The 15,725-nt window shown below is 36.5% G+C and overlaps 1 protein-coding gene across 5 annotated transcripts in view; it reads right to left on the minus strand.

Moving 5' to 3' along the window:
• Positions 1 to 9,066: 9,066 nt before the first annotated feature.
• Adgrb3 (adhesion G protein-coupled receptor B3) overlaps positions 9,067 to 15,725 on the minus strand; it is a 721,663-nt gene continuing 715,004 nt past the window's right edge. For all 5 annotated transcript variants that reach the window (XM_074080490.1, XM_074080476.1, XM_020162286.2 and 2 more), the window contains one exon: positions 9,067 to 9,871. In XM_074080490.1, coding sequence (XP_073936591.1) covers positions 9,683 to 9,871 — 189 coding nt within the window. In that variant the 3' untranslated portion in view covers positions 9,067 to 9,682. The remainder of the gene's footprint in view (positions 9,872 to 15,725) is intronic.

Genomic DNA, 15,725 nt, shown 5'->3' on the forward strand with positions numbered 1-15,725 from the left:
GAAGCAACACTAGGAATCTCTCTGTATAGCTATCTTTATCTCAAACTAGCAAAAATGATATGTCTTTCTTTTTATCTCTTAAGTTTTTCTCTTCAACACAATTGGAGAACAAGAGGGTGGAACAGGTTCTACCTGGAAGTGGGAGTTGGGGGTGGTGGGAGGTGTGGGGGGAGGTGGCACAAATAATTTGTACACATATAAGTAAGTATAAAAATGATAAAAATAAAAGGAGAAATTTAAAAAATGTACCTGGTAAATTTGGGATTTGTATCTTCAGAATTGTTAATCCTTCCATGGGCTAATATTGAGAAAAGTTTATTGCCATATATTTAATTTTAGGAACTTTTTTTGAGGATTAGAATCAGTAGTTCCTGGACATTTCATCCAAAACACAAGGCAGTTTTTCATAAGGACAAAAAAAATTCACAAGTCTGGGTTTCTTGGGCCAGTATTTGATATATTTGATAGGAATGTTAGTGAGCTCTGGACACACAGCTAATTTTTTTAAATTATTATTATACCTTTTCAATTTAATGGGAATTCTATGAGGCAAAACAAACAAAAACCTAAGATTATCTGCAACTTTTATTTATAATTCCCTGACTAATAATGTTTACATATAACCTTTTCTTAATTTTACCTTGAGAGTTGAAGTTTATGGTAATGGTCCATCCAAGAGACCAATTTCTCAGTGAGATAAAACAGAGCTGTGTCCTTGCTTCTCTTCATATTAATGACTGTCTGCCACTTTGTTACCCTCCCCCAATTTACAGAACAAATACTAATAATCTTCTGTGCACCCTTCTCCCCTTTATGACATGACTTGATGACCATGAAATAATATGACCATAAGAGATACCTCATCTCCAATGTAACCATTACATAATGGTTATATTGGATATAACCAATTACAAGGATTACTTTAAACTCATAATTTCAAAACCTTATTTAAAATTTTTAGTAGCTAATTGACTACTAATTAGTTAACCTGAAACATATTTTATAACCAGTTTATCCTGTATGGATCACTGGAAAATTCATTAGTAAAAAGTTAGATGTGTCATGAGTACTGAACTTAAAAAGGAAAACTTTTTTGAACTCTGAAGGTTTTAGTCACCTGATGATAATATTCTCTAAGTGCAATTTGTCATTTTGATGCTTTATGATGTAAGACTTTACTCATGTGCCCTTGTGTTGAGCCAAACCCAAAGCTAACTCAGAACTTATGTTCAGAGGAAGTTCTTTGTGGTTCTTCCTCAATGCTATTCTGCAATGGAGCCTCCAGGATATCCAGATTTTTTTATGCTAGGTTCTGCCAAGACAGAACCACCCTTACTTCATCCCAAATACTTGCCAGTGAGCTTAACCTTGAACTTTCTGCTTCTTGAAAATTTAATCGTTTTCAGTCTCTGAGGCTAACCAGTGAGGAAGAAACTTCAGTCTATCATTTACTACCTGTGTGATAGTGGAGAAGGTATAAACCTCAGTTTGTTTGTTTACAAGTGAGAATAGTGATAGGATGTACCTTTAGATTAATTTTTATGATTAAATGAACATTTACTCAAAAAGTGTGGTCATTGTGAAAGAGCTTAATTATTGATAAAAGCTATTTTGAGAAATATTCATGTGTGGGTTCTGGAAATAAAATAGATATTTCTACTTTTTTGTATTTAGCTGGATTATAAAGGAGCTTTATTACTGATAGCACATTGATTTGACTCAGAATAACTAGCTTTCTGATTATTGTACTTTAGGGTTAAATATTTACTTATATACTTCTATTAGTCATGGTTCTCCAGAGAAATAAGGCCAATAGGATATCTACATCTCTATATATACCTATCTATATCTATATCTATATATCTATATCTTTATCTATCTATCTATCATCTATATATAGAGAGAGAGAGTTTAAGGATTGACTCACTTAATGGTAGGGGCTGGCATGACCAAAATTTTCAAGGCAGGCCAGCAGTGGGAGATCCAAGGAAGAGTTGATGTTTATCCCTAGTCTGAGCCCTGCCTCAGTCAGGAGCCAGAATTACCTTTTTCTCAGGGAATGCAGTCTTTTTCTCCTCAGGTCTTCAACTGATTTGGTGAGGCTCTCCCACATTATGAGGAGTAATCTGTTTTACTCAAAGTCTATTGATTTATATGCTAATCCCATCCTTAAAAATGCCTTGACAGTGATAGCTAGCCTGTTGCTTGACTAATGCATTGTACTATGGCCTAGTCAGGTTGGTATATGAGTTAAATACATTACCCTGCAAGAAGGGACATAAAAAACTCTGTAAATACTCAGGGAATTTATAAGCATGCTGTGGATAAAAATTTATCATGTAATGAAGCATGAAAGTTCATAAGAGGCACTTCGTGGTTTTCTGTTTCTACAGAAGAAATCTTGATGTATACTTACAGGCACTATAAGCTACATAATTAATTGAAGTTTCTATATTTGCACTGGTGTTACTGAGGTACTCAGAGCTCCAGGGATGAGTCTAGGACCATAAGACATACGTTTTCATTGCTAGGTTAACTCTTGATCATCATTCATATTTTTAAATAATATATACCTTTTCCAAGTGTTCTCAGTATATGCTTCTCTTTTTTTCCTTATACAGATCCATCAAGTTATTATAATTCTGTTTGTTGGTCAGTATACCTTCAGAGACGCTAACTCCCTTGAAAATAGGGATCATGTCTTGTTCAGTGTTGAGTCACCAGCAACTAATGGGGTATCTAGGCTCCAACTGATTCTAAATAAATATTTATTGAATAAATACATTAATGTATATATTTTTATGAACCATCTGAAGTCCATTTCACAATAAGACATAACATAAGTGTTTCTATAAAGTTTTATTCCAGTTCTTATATAAAATGCTTCATGAACCTTAGCAGTATAGTTCTAGATTTGAGAGAGGGAAAACCAGATAAGCACTAGATAATGCTAGTTAGGCATTCATCTGAAAAACAGACAAATTCTGAGCTGGCAAAGCAAAAGGATGGGAATTAAAATGGCAACCTCTTTTCTAGCCTTTGTGTTCTTCTCTTTTGTTGAAAATCACTTATTAATGGTGATCTGGCCCTTCTTCCTGAAGGGTCAGTGGACTTGGCAATGAGGGAGATACACTCAGCCCCATTAAGAAGATCTCTTAGCCTCAATATGTAGAAAAGAACCATTGTCACAAACACTTGTCTTTATGGAAGGTTATGAATTTTCTGCCTGGATGTTTTGAGGTGACTATACTCTAAGGGATGGAGAGGTCTTATTAATTTAGATGCAAATCTATTCACATACTTGTGACCAGAAATGTGTTACCTCTCTCCTCAACTTGGCTAAACCTTCACAGACCTCTTTCTTTCTGACTCTAGGCGTCTGACCTCCCTTTTCTTTAGAACCTTTGCTTTAGAAAACTTGTAAATTCTTTGTCTGTTTGAGAAATTGCCTCTTGGAGGCATGAAATATTTTAAAGGTTCTTGGTAGTTTTCTCAAGAAACTTGGAGACATTTGTTTGAAATTTAATCCCAAAGGAGGCTCCTTCCCACCTCTGACTCTGTGGGATGATAGGAACGTAACTCCTGCATGTGCCTTGTTGCAACATTGAGCCACCTCCATGCATTAAGGTAGGAGGGACTTTGTGTTTCTTGGCCAATTAGCAAAGACAGATGTCTTATGACCTCCTTGCGCTGCCAAGCCCCATCCCAACTTTTAAACTCTCTCCAGCTCAGACTGACTTCTGGCCTCTTTCCCCTATTGCAATATTCTTGAATGATTAATGTCATCTTTGTCTGTGTCTTTATCCAATGTTATTTTTGCTTTGACCCCTGAGTGTTAGGTCTGTGGACCCATGTAAATGACATGTTAAGAAGTGAGTTATAAATCAAAGTTCCAATTTTTATATTCTAGAAAGAAATATTTCTGGGGCAGAGAATGTAGCTCAGTGTTAGAGTGCTTTCTTAGCATGTATGATGCTGAGTTTAATCCCCAGCTCTGAAAAACAAAACAGAACAACAACAAAACCCCCAAATTCTGAACCAGCATCCCAATACCGGTGTACACTGGGCTGTATGGTATACAGGTATAAGTGCAGGAGTTCAGTCCAAGAAATGATTGGCACTCAGACCTAAGGTTATGGGTTCTCACTTCATTTGTAACATATAACACCTTTACTTCAGAAATATTTCTGCTAAGGAGTCATGGCTATTTGTCCAGTATAAGAAAAATCCTTTCTCTTACTTAATGTTGGCTAAACACTGATGGTTTTGAAGAAAGTCCTCTCATTCCAGCGGCCTTCATTTCTCCATTGTGATAAGATTGAATTTTACCTAAGCCCATGTGTGTGGTTTCATCTTGACATGACTGCAGCCATCTTCATAGGTAACCACCAGGGTTTCCCAGAGCAACCTTACATAGGTTTTCCTACATAGTTTCACAGGAAACTATAAATACTGTAACCATTAGAACATATGTGGACTGTTTGACATTACCTTAAGATATACCAGGTATATTCCAGCTAGGATAAAGTCATTTTTGTTCTGACCAATATATATGTCTCTCCTTCTGACCAAAATTCCCAAATTATAGGAATCCACTTGGTTTTACCATCACCAAGCATGCTTCTGGCTATAAGACCCTTTATAATTTGTGCTTTGTGCAATTTGAGGTGTGTCTGCCTCATCTTCAGTCTTACACACCTTGACACCAGTGCTCATATACTGGCACCAGGTTACTCTGGAAGGTTATGCTCTTGGAACAGAGCAAAGGTCAAGAAATCCCTCACCGTTTTGTGTCCTACTTAAAATAGGCCTCTGAGATGAGCTGCTCCTTTACAAACAGTATGACAAGGTCAGACATAGACCCTACAAATTCCTTTTCTTTGTCCTACAAAGTCCTCAATGAGCTTTTTGTCTTCACTGACCAATGTGAATAAAATACTTAACAGTCTAACCAAACTCCAGTTGGGCTTCTTGCCCATGAACTTTGACCCATCCTTAAGTTTAAACAAATGCACTGGAAGGTAGAACAACCTACTGTGATACCCACTCAGGATTGGCTGACTACAAAGAAATACATTTCTCACCCCACCCAACACTCCATGCCCACACACCTAGCTCTTTCTAGTCTCCCCTATGTCAAAGAAAAGCACTTTTTGCCTGACCTGTGAGACACTTATGATCTCATATTTGGAGAATTCTCCCCTTTGCAATAATCCCCCTTCTGGTTGCAATAATCTTTTCAAATAATGTCTCTTTTACCTGTCTGGTTTTGTCCACCTGAGAATCATGGCCCACTTTTATTGATTGCCCTGCTTTCTCTCATCTCTGCATTATGTCTTGGTTCTGAAATCACTTTTTTGTTGCCTTACCCCAGTTACAAATCTAATTATAGAAGCATCTCAGAAACAAGATGGTTTTATTACCATGGAAAATTTTGTGTACAATGACATGATAGAGACTATTAGTCTCTTAGTTTCCCATGAAGTGTGAGAAATTTGTAGAATTTTGATTAGTGGATGCTGACTCCAGAAATTAAGTTTTATGAGAAACTGAAGATGATTCAAAATTTAAGAACTAAGCTCTCTGAAGCAAGTTTGCTAACTCTGATTCTTTTTCTCTTATGGCTATATGTTTTTACAGAAAGTCTGAGGGAACCTGAGATTTCAAATTGGCTTATTTCTCCAATGAGCTAGTGGGGTGTTACCTGCATTTAAAACAAGTACAATGAACTACATAAGTACAGAACCAAGTCTACTTAGGATCAGCTGTCATTCTGGATAGGCCATACTTCTGCAACAGTCAGCTGCTGCCCTCACCAACCCTGTGACAGCTAGTATATGTTCCCAGTTTTATGCTTCTGCTTCTTGCTCAAAAATATCACAATGGAGCTTTCTTTTTTATTTTGGTGGTATGGGGGTTTGAACTTAGGGCCTCCTATTTTCTAGGCATGAGCTCTACCACTTTAGCCACTCTGCCAGCCCTTTTTTATGTTGGGTATTTTCAAGATAGGGTTTCACAAAACTATTTACCCAGGCTAACTTTGAACTGTGATCCCACTAATCTCTGCCTCCTGACTACCTCGGATTAGAAGCATGTATTACTGGTGCTTGGCTCAAAATTTGATTTAGGGCCTTAAGAATGAGGAAGGCACAAGAGGAAATACCACAGTATTGGATGAGTCAGGAGACATAGGCTCTGATATTTGGGTGTCGTTTATGGTAATCTCCAGAATGCCACTGAACCTCTCCTGACCCTCTTCATTTCTTTAGCTAATTAGTTTCAGTTAGCTAATTTCTGCCTCATGTGTTAAAGTCTAAAAGAGATAATACATGGCAAGAAACATTTATTAATATTTAAATATCATTATTTCACATGTGTTATATGTCTAATAAATCGTGAGCTACCTAAAACATACATGCGACAGTCTCTTAACTGCCTAATGTAGGAGTATAAACGTAATAGTTGCTCACAAAATACTTTTTAGTGTATGACTTGATATGTATGATTGTAAACAATATTAAAATAAATTCCACAAATAATTCAACAAGCATTTATTGGGTGAAAGTTACCATGCTACGTTCCTTAAGAAATACAAAACGGATCAGAAATGCATGTAAGTAGCAAGATAGAAGATTTGAAGAGTCCTAAGACAGGTAAAGAAGCAGTGCCAAAAGCATTCAAAGGAGAAATTCTTTTAGCTTGGAAAATTATGAAGAACTACATGAAAATTAAATTTGAATTGTACCTTGAAGCATAAGTAAAATTTAGACCTGGGGGAAGGGAAAGAACTGGTGCAAGGGTGCAAAAACCCTGGCAGGTTGTGAATGCAGTGGGCTGGAGAGGAACTGTCCAGGACCAGGAGATAGTCCCCCATCTAAAGGGACTGCTGCAATTCAGCCTTGGCAGAGTGTCTGTGTGTGTGTGCACACACATGTGTGTGCACATTCAGGTGTGTGAGCCATGGCAGTGGAAACTTAAAAGGAACAGACGAAGTGGGCTTCCTCAAAATTATAATTCCTTGATACTTATCAACTCGCATTTTTTTCTTTCTTTTTAGCAGTAGTACTGAGGCTTGAACTCAGGGCTTCACACTTGCTAAGCAGGTGCTCTACCACTCAAGCCACACCCCTACCCCTTTTTGTGTTGGTTATTTTTGAGATAGGGTCTCACTATTTCTGGGCTGGCCTGGAGGGGAATCCTCTTATTTGTGCTTGCCCTTGTAGGTGGTGGGTGACAGGCATGTACCACTCTGCTCAGGCTTTGGTTGAGATAGAGTCTCACAAACATTTTGCCCAAGCTGGCCTGGAACCACAATCCTTCTGATCTCTGCCTCCTGAGTAGCTAGGATTACAGATGTGAGCCACCACACCCAGCTTCATTTTTTTCTTATAGATTGAAAAAGCAAAAGCAAAAGCTCCACCACTATCACAACTGGGCCTCCTTCTTAGCATCCCCAAACATCTACTCTCACATACTTAGGTATGCAATTTCTGGTTAGCCTTTATGTGTGAATGTCATAATACATTAATTAGAACTAAAGAACAATCAAAGTAAAAACTATAAGACTTTATTTTATGACAGTAAATACTTAGAAGAAATAGTCATCTAATGTATTGAATTTATATGTTTTTTTTTAAACATTCTGAATTGGTATTTTCAAACACATTAAACATGTGTTTGATTCCATTAAGATTTTACAATTTGGAATGGGAAACTCCATTCATGGTCTACATTCACAGCTGTAGGTTACTGAGATGGAGCAGAGCATTAGGGACTTAAATAAATAAATAAAAAAAGATATATATATACATATAGAGGCACACACATATTTACATACAAATATGTGAGTATGTGCATATATAGATGTATGTATGTATGTATATATATGTAAGTATATGGAGAGAAAGAGAGACAGGAGAGAGATTTATCAAATATTATTCTGTCACCAAAATATTATCTTATAAAGTCAATAGGCTATACAATTACATTATAATTAGCATGAAATTTATTTTACTGGAAACTCAATCTTTACTTAGGATATACTTTTTGCATAATGATGTCACTTTCATTTTGAAAATCTGATTAAAAATATACTTTGAACATCTTGCCACTGAGCACATCGTCAGCATCTGACCATTGGGCCTGAGCTGTGGGGTGGTTAAGGCTCCAGCTTACAGGTGCACTTGAGTGTTGAAGGACCGTTGCCTCTGCCTCATGGCCTGAGTGCCAGGTCCCCAAGGTTGAGAGGGGCAGGAACTGACTCATGTAAGTTTCAGACAAACTGCAGAAGACCACACAGCTCAGGTTTAGCCACAAGCTAAGCTAAATAAACACTCTAGGAATTTTGAGGATTCCCAATCTTCTGTTCACCCCCTTATTTGCCTTGGCCTGAAAAACACAATTTCCAGCAGCAGGAAATTGCTGAAATCCTTCCCACCCTATATAATTTCTCTTGTATTAGTGGGAGCAAGAGACATTTGCCCGTGTGGCTTTTAAGTGAGAGAGGACACTAGGACTGTTGGTGCGGTCAGCTTACCTCAGGTTTCCACTTTCAAACCAGAGACAAACCATTCTATCAAACACATCCACTCCCCTTCTCCTCCTAGAGAACACACAGATAATGAGTTTTAAAGTCCTGAAGGAGTTCATTGTTTTAATGCTACAAAGAACTGTATGTGGGTAGTTTCTCCTGTGAAACATGCAGCAAACTTATCACTTAAAACATTCTCCCTGCATTATTTTCTGGACGGTAACTTACTGTTTTCTACTAGTCTTTTTGCCACAAGATAGAAAAAACATAATATTTAAGTAAGAGTATGACAGGAGCAGATTTCTGACAAGCCCCGTTTACATGGTACATTGTTCCAAAGGGTGTTTAAGTAGAAAATACAGAAGCACTATACAAACCTATTATTACATTTGAGAAATCATTATCCTCAAAGGAGTAATAATGGTATGCTATTAAAACTGTGAATACATTTTCAGTATTTGCATCAAAAACTTTTTTTATAAATATGTAAATTTCTCTTAAACATATCCAAAATAAAATGCACTAAAAAACTGATATGTAGACAAAAGTTTATTTACACCATACAACATTTTAAATATTTTATACACAGCTGCAGCAGAGAAAGCTACTCAGAGCTTTCTAGAGAAAACTGCAATAATAAAGATGTGAAATATATTATTCATATAAAAGTGAGATTATTACTTTATTGCATTTAAAGCAATGAAGAATGTAGCTCAACAAACATTCATTTAATGACAAAAACTTTGCTTTTATATTATAAAGTAAAAAGTGTAGTAATGGCCAAACAGACTGTTATAAACTTTAAAAACTGCATAAATATTTACATTGTGCTTCATGGTGAAGTTTTTGAAAACTAAACCATATGAAGCGGTTACAACATGAATCGTTGCTTGAGGTTTATCTATAAAGATTACCTTACAAATCCATTCCACGGGTACTTACAACACAGGATGGTCAGAACTGTACACCTGGTCGTCTCTCCACTAGCCTGACCAGTGAGAAATTACCATACGAAAACACCACTGACGTTTGGCACATGAAGGTCCTGACACAGTATAGTAACATTGTCCAGAGAGAAATGTCAGGCTTCCCAAGTCTTAAGTGTCAGTGCATTATTAAATTGTATCTCCATCTCAGTTCGCTTTGATTTTATTACACTTCTGTTTGAAAGTCACCCTCTTGCACATCCAGAGGCAAATTCAGACACTTCTCCCACTCCGCTGGCCTCAGTTCCAAAGCGTCCTTTGCCTCTGTATCTAAGACATTGATTGTGGTGTAATGTTGGTATTCACTAGGGTTTTTGAAAGTGTCCCATGGATTCTTGTTTGGTGCTGGGTTTTCCTGTTGACAAAAGATGGGAAGAGAGTCATTTGTTGATTAATTAGTGGCGATTCCAGGAAGAGAGCATGTATGAAACTTAATTTAATCTATATGGTTCAGAAATGATCTGAAATTTGGCCAGCTGCAAGATATAGGTTTGACTTAAATTTTCTTTCATTGAACAAACTGATGAACACTTTTGGCAAGCTATCCTATAATTTTTTCAGGAGTTGAGGATATGAACAGTATCACAAAGGCAAGGCAGATGACATATTGTTTTGGATGTCATGTGACATCAGTCTGGTTGTGTGCTCAAATAGGAAGGAGAATGAAGCCACTGATAAGATTAAATACAGAAAATATAAATTTTGTGGCAGAGTGAGATAAATAAATTTGAAGCTATTTAGTGGGACATACTGTTTAATGATAAAAAAGTTACTTGACCTAGCAGCATTTCATTTTAGAAATTAAATAAATTTCTTCTGCATAATTTGTGTCAATAAATTATTGTTTTTACAATATTTGCGTGCTGCTATATTCTCTTGTGATTTTTTTTGGCTGTACATGCCTAACAATTTTCTATATGGTTGGATGGCACAAAATTTAGCACAAAAATTACTCTTCCATATAAAGAGCTCAGTTTATGGAAAACATATTTAGCAATACAAGGGAGCATCTCCTTACTATGTTTTACAGTGCATTCCCCTATTATCCAAGATTCAGGATTTGTACAATTATGGCTGTATTCAGACTGCCATCCTGTAGATGATCAGGAAATACACATGTCAACTCCAGCTAAAGTTCTTTTGCCTGATATTTTGCAAAGATTTCATGGTGAGTTTGCTTTCTTTTAATAAGTGCAGCTTAATAACTTCTGTAAAGTGAGAGAGTTTAAATGGGATAGAAAAAGCTCAATATCATCAAAGAACACGAAGGAAATCATGAGTGAAAGCTCCTTAGAAAAAAATAAACAAAAACAACCAGTGTTGTTTTAACCTCACAGATGCTCACAGATGCTCCATTATGTAGAGCATTGATTAAAGCTGAATTTACTTATTGTTGCAGGAGGAAATGTCAAATAACAGTTGTCACTTCTACAATAGTCTGGGTTTAATTTGATACAGAGATTCATTAAAATTAATGATTATTCATGAGAGATAGTTTAACTCTGCTTCACTAAATAATTTTTCTACTTTTAATTTTATCCCAACAAAATCTATCAGATGTTTTAAAAAAACAAGTTTTCCTCTTCAAAAACACTACCTATTAGTTTCTATTAGACTTTGAATTCTATTCTCCAAGATTGCTAACATGGTTTGAAAAGTCTAACATTCCAATTTTGTTCTGATTTTTCACTTATAGAATCTGATGTTTAATGAGAATACTATAATTGTTTCAATGTATCAAACCTCAACTCAAGGTATATATTGTAAGTGGAGTGACAGTCTAGAAATACTTACAACTAAAGATTAAATCATGAAATCCTCAATAAACTACATCTCCCCAGGATTTACTATCCTTATTTATGAAGTAGTCAAAGAAAAACCTAATTAATAGGAAAGATCTAAAACAAGGTCAACTTTTAGGATGTGTATAGGGTCTTAATTTGTTTTGATATAACATCCTAAAGTTTCATGAACTGGTAACTCTCCTCCCTCTTCCCTTCCTTTCTTCCCTCTCTTCCTCTCAGCTTCCCTTTAACCAATATTTATTTAGCACCTGCTCTGTGTTGGGTATCATTTTAGGTCCTAAGGAGGATAAAGTCATAAATCAAGTATGGAAAAGCAGCAGAGTCCACTAGGGGATTCAAGGTTTAAAACCTGAGACATACAGTTCCAAGTTCCAATTTCTTTACTTCATATGAATCTGACCTTGAACAATTTGTTCAGTTTATCTAAACCTCAGCTTGAGTATCTGCAAAATAGAGATCTGCTTTGTATTGCGTATCAAAATAGTTGGCAAAATGTGTGGATCAATACCTATTTTGTGGGGTTGCAAAAATTAGGAAAAAGTGAGGGAGCCTAAAATAATGACTGGAGAGTTTAATAAGTGTTCACTATTTAGCAAGCATATTATTATGAGAGGTATTTGTGGTTAAATGAAAGCATAAAATATATATTTTAGTTAGCATATGTTAATTGTACAAAGTAATATATTTCATTACAACATTTTTATACAAACCTAAAACATACTTTCACTATATTTATCCCCAATTATCTTTCTCTCTCCCTTCTTCCCTCCCTTGTCCCCTTCCACATCTCTAATAGTCCCCCATAAAAGATATGTTTAAACAATACATTTATATCTTTATCTATGTTCTAGAAAAAGTGCTGTGGGAGTTCAGAGGATGATAGAGTGATGGCTTCCATTTTTGGAAAACATATCATCCTTTCTGAGAAAAGGTGGCATTCTGGTTAGCACAAAAGGATTGGCTTGACCATGAGCACATGTGTGGTTGGTTGGAGCTCAGGTGGCTGAACAGGTATACTAGGAAGTAAAAATCCTGAGAATGCTGAGTTGGTAAGACCATGAGAGCTTTAACTTATTTATTTTAGTTGGTGTGAAAAGAATAGCAAGAATAAACAAGAAAAAGATGAACTGGAACTAGATTATTGGGGACTTTGAAGGCTAGCTGTTTATTTTGTAGGCAGTAGAGAATCCTCAAAGGTTTGGGCCACCACAGTCACCTGAATCATCAATCATCAACTGAAAGGTTCACTGGCATGAATTCTGCTACATCAACTCTATAGAATGGACTTTCTGCATCAGGCAATAGCTGTGTTTTAAGGAGGTTTCTGGGATTATTTAGTGTGACAGAAAGTCTGATTAGTCAAACCTTGAGTAGATTCAAAGTATGTAAAGTTTGAGTTCACTTGCTTGGAAAATATGAGGTCTACTATGTTAGGGACAGGTGTGATTTCCTCTTTTTGTATTTTGAAGATTAAGCACTGTGGACACATGGACTAAAGTGGCCGATTTTAAGTTCTAGATTCTGGTTCCAAAGAGCGCTACTGTCAGTACACGAACTATTGAATTTCTGAGAAGTTCTATTAGTGGGCAAGAAATTTATTCATAAGGTTGACTTTTTTTTTCTTTCTTCTTTTAGGGGTATTGAATTTGAACTCTGAACTTTGTAACTGAGCCACATCCCAGCCCTTTTTGCTTTTAGTTTAATTTTTAGATAAACTCTCATGCTTCTGCAAGTGATGGCCTCAGTCCTCCCATCCCTATCTCCCATGTAGTTGGTATTACAGATGTGTGCCACCACACCTAGAATGCGGTTAGCTTTCTTGCTCATTTCTCCTGACATCTAAAGGCAGTCTAAGCTGAAATATGGCTTTTATTACCATTCACAAAAGTTTATGTGCCCGTTAGACCAGAGGTTTCCCATCCTTTTGTGGTGAACAGCTCCTGTCCTGAGCAGCCAGTGTGGGAGGAGGACCTAAAGTTAGTGGAAAGGGAGCTGGTAATCAGTGGTTGGCCACCACAAGTTACTCAACTTCTTGTGTTTTGGGTGTGACACAAGGGCAGCCTCAAGACTGTCCTATAAAAGAATACATAAAGGGATTATTGAATTCGGTGGGAAGATCTGCAGAGGCCAGGAAAGTTTTCAATGGAGATCTGAAACTGATGATATATATTTCAATCAGAGTTAGTATAAATTCCTGAATTTATGCACCTCTTTTTTGGCTCCTTGTTTGTTTCTGTGCTTAAGTTCAGAGTGGAGAAGATGTGCTTAAATTGAAGCATACATGTTAAAAGCCTAGCAATTATAAATTTGCTATATGTCAATATGCACGATGCTTCAAAAATGCTAATTTGGTCTTAGGATGCATCAGTAGAAGTAGAATGTTAGGTGAATATGAGAATTCATAGCCACTCAAAACATGGCAGGGTTTCCTGACCATTTACCATAGTTCATGGGTCCTGAAATATGCTGCCGGTCCCTTCCTCCATCCATCTATTCTGTTTAAGTCTTCTTTCTTCTTCCTTCCTTTCCTCCTTTCTTTCTTTCCTTCCTTCTCCCAGCCCACCAATATTTGGGGACAAAGCAAAAGAGAGCATGACAAGCCAGGTATGGTGGTAAATATCTGAAATTCCAGCACCAAAGAGGCTCTGGCAGGAGGGCCATGAGTTTGAAGCTAGATGGGACAACACATAGTGACTTCCAGGCCATTCTGTTCTACATAATGAGACCCTCCTTCTTCCCCCCTCCCCCAAAAAAGAACGTATCTATTTTTAAAAAGCCAGAATTTCCAGAATGAACTTGTAAGAAAGAGATCTTGACTGTGAATGTCCATGAGATCACTCAAGGTAAAAGAGTTTCTTCTCTGGATATCCATTAATAGTGCCTAATGTTTTATAGTGTCTTTTAAGTGTTTTTCTGCCTAGAAACAGTAAAATGGACTGTTATTTTGGTTTTCCTTTGATTCCTCAAATTCTATTATTCTAAATAATTACCATCACTTGTAGTGGTAGGCAGGTGTTGTGAATTAGCAGACCTCCCCATCCCCCAAAAAAGGAAAAACACGTTCAGATTTTTCAGAAAAATCTTTCTCCATCCAATTATGCAATTTTTTATCAGCAATACACCACTACAAATTATGTGACTGAATTAATTGTAATGAACTCACTGACATATTTATTATTAATCCAAACTGAATAAGGATCTCCTTTTCTTTTTTCTTTTTTCTGTTGTCAGATATTTAGGACAATAGTCAAGTAGCAATGACAGCTCTATCCTCCTCACTCATAACCTTCCAAATGCTAAATATTTATAAATCTCTTCCAGAAAAGGCATACTGCAGAGATGTGGTGCAATTAGGAGACTATTTTGGTTGTCAGGGAACTGAGATACAGATATTTGTGCCATTAATGATTTAATACCCAGATCATACAACAAGGGGAAATTACAATCATATTATAGCAGTCAGCCAGCTGTATCTGTTGCATAAGCCTTTCAGATTTGTAAACACAGTCCTCTCCTTTCTGTTTTTTAAGCAAATGAAGTTTCTTCAATTTGTTTCAATGTTAGCTTTCAATATTCCAAAATGAGTAGCTAATGTGTTTAGGTCTAATCTCAATGGTGTAATTCTCATTTGCCTGCTAGCTAAAACTTGATGGCTTCGTATTAGAAGGAACGGATGACAAAGAATCACTCACTGCACATGAGGTGTCCTAACCTGAACTGTCTTCTGTATCCCACACATTGGATTGGTGGTAATAATGCATTTTCTGCCTTAAGGAAGATAGTAGGTTGACATATACATGAAACTATTATTTAGAGACCAATTAATAGTTAAAAGTGTATAGTATTTTTATAACCTTCATTTAACAAATGAAGTTTGAGCTATTATAGTCATATAATAACTCCACAGCACCTATTTACTGACCAGCATTGTACTTGTACTGAGAGGAATAAGAGAATAACATAAGGATACATAAATTTTCATTCCTTAGCTTTTCATAAGCTAATCTCACTAATCTGTAAGCTTGGGCTAAGAGTCATAAAACATATAAGGAAGAATCACTAGATTTAGGTGATCAAACACTGTGTACTTTGGAGAAATATATGTATATACGTATCTATTATAGATATAATATAGATTATAGGTAATGTTATTTATATCCTTCCTTCTTTCCTTCCTTCCTTCCTTTTTTCCTTCCCTCCTTCCTTCCTACCTACCTTCCTTCTTTCCTTCCTTCCTTTTTTCCTTCCTTCCTTCCTTCTTCCCTCCCTCCCTTCCTCCCTTCCTCTTTCTTTGTTTCTTTCTTTCTCTCTGTCCATAGCTATTTGTTAGAGGAGACACACCCAAAGCTGCTAGGCATGGGCAAGGAACACCAAACTCAGAGTGAAGAAGAGCTGGTGAGAGAT

This window comes from Castor canadensis, chromosome 1, assembly GCF_047511655.1.
Source record: "Castor canadensis chromosome 1, mCasCan1.hap1v2, whole genome shotgun sequence".
Taxonomy (NCBI): domain Eukaryota; kingdom Metazoa; phylum Chordata; class Mammalia; order Rodentia; family Castoridae; genus Castor; species Castor canadensis.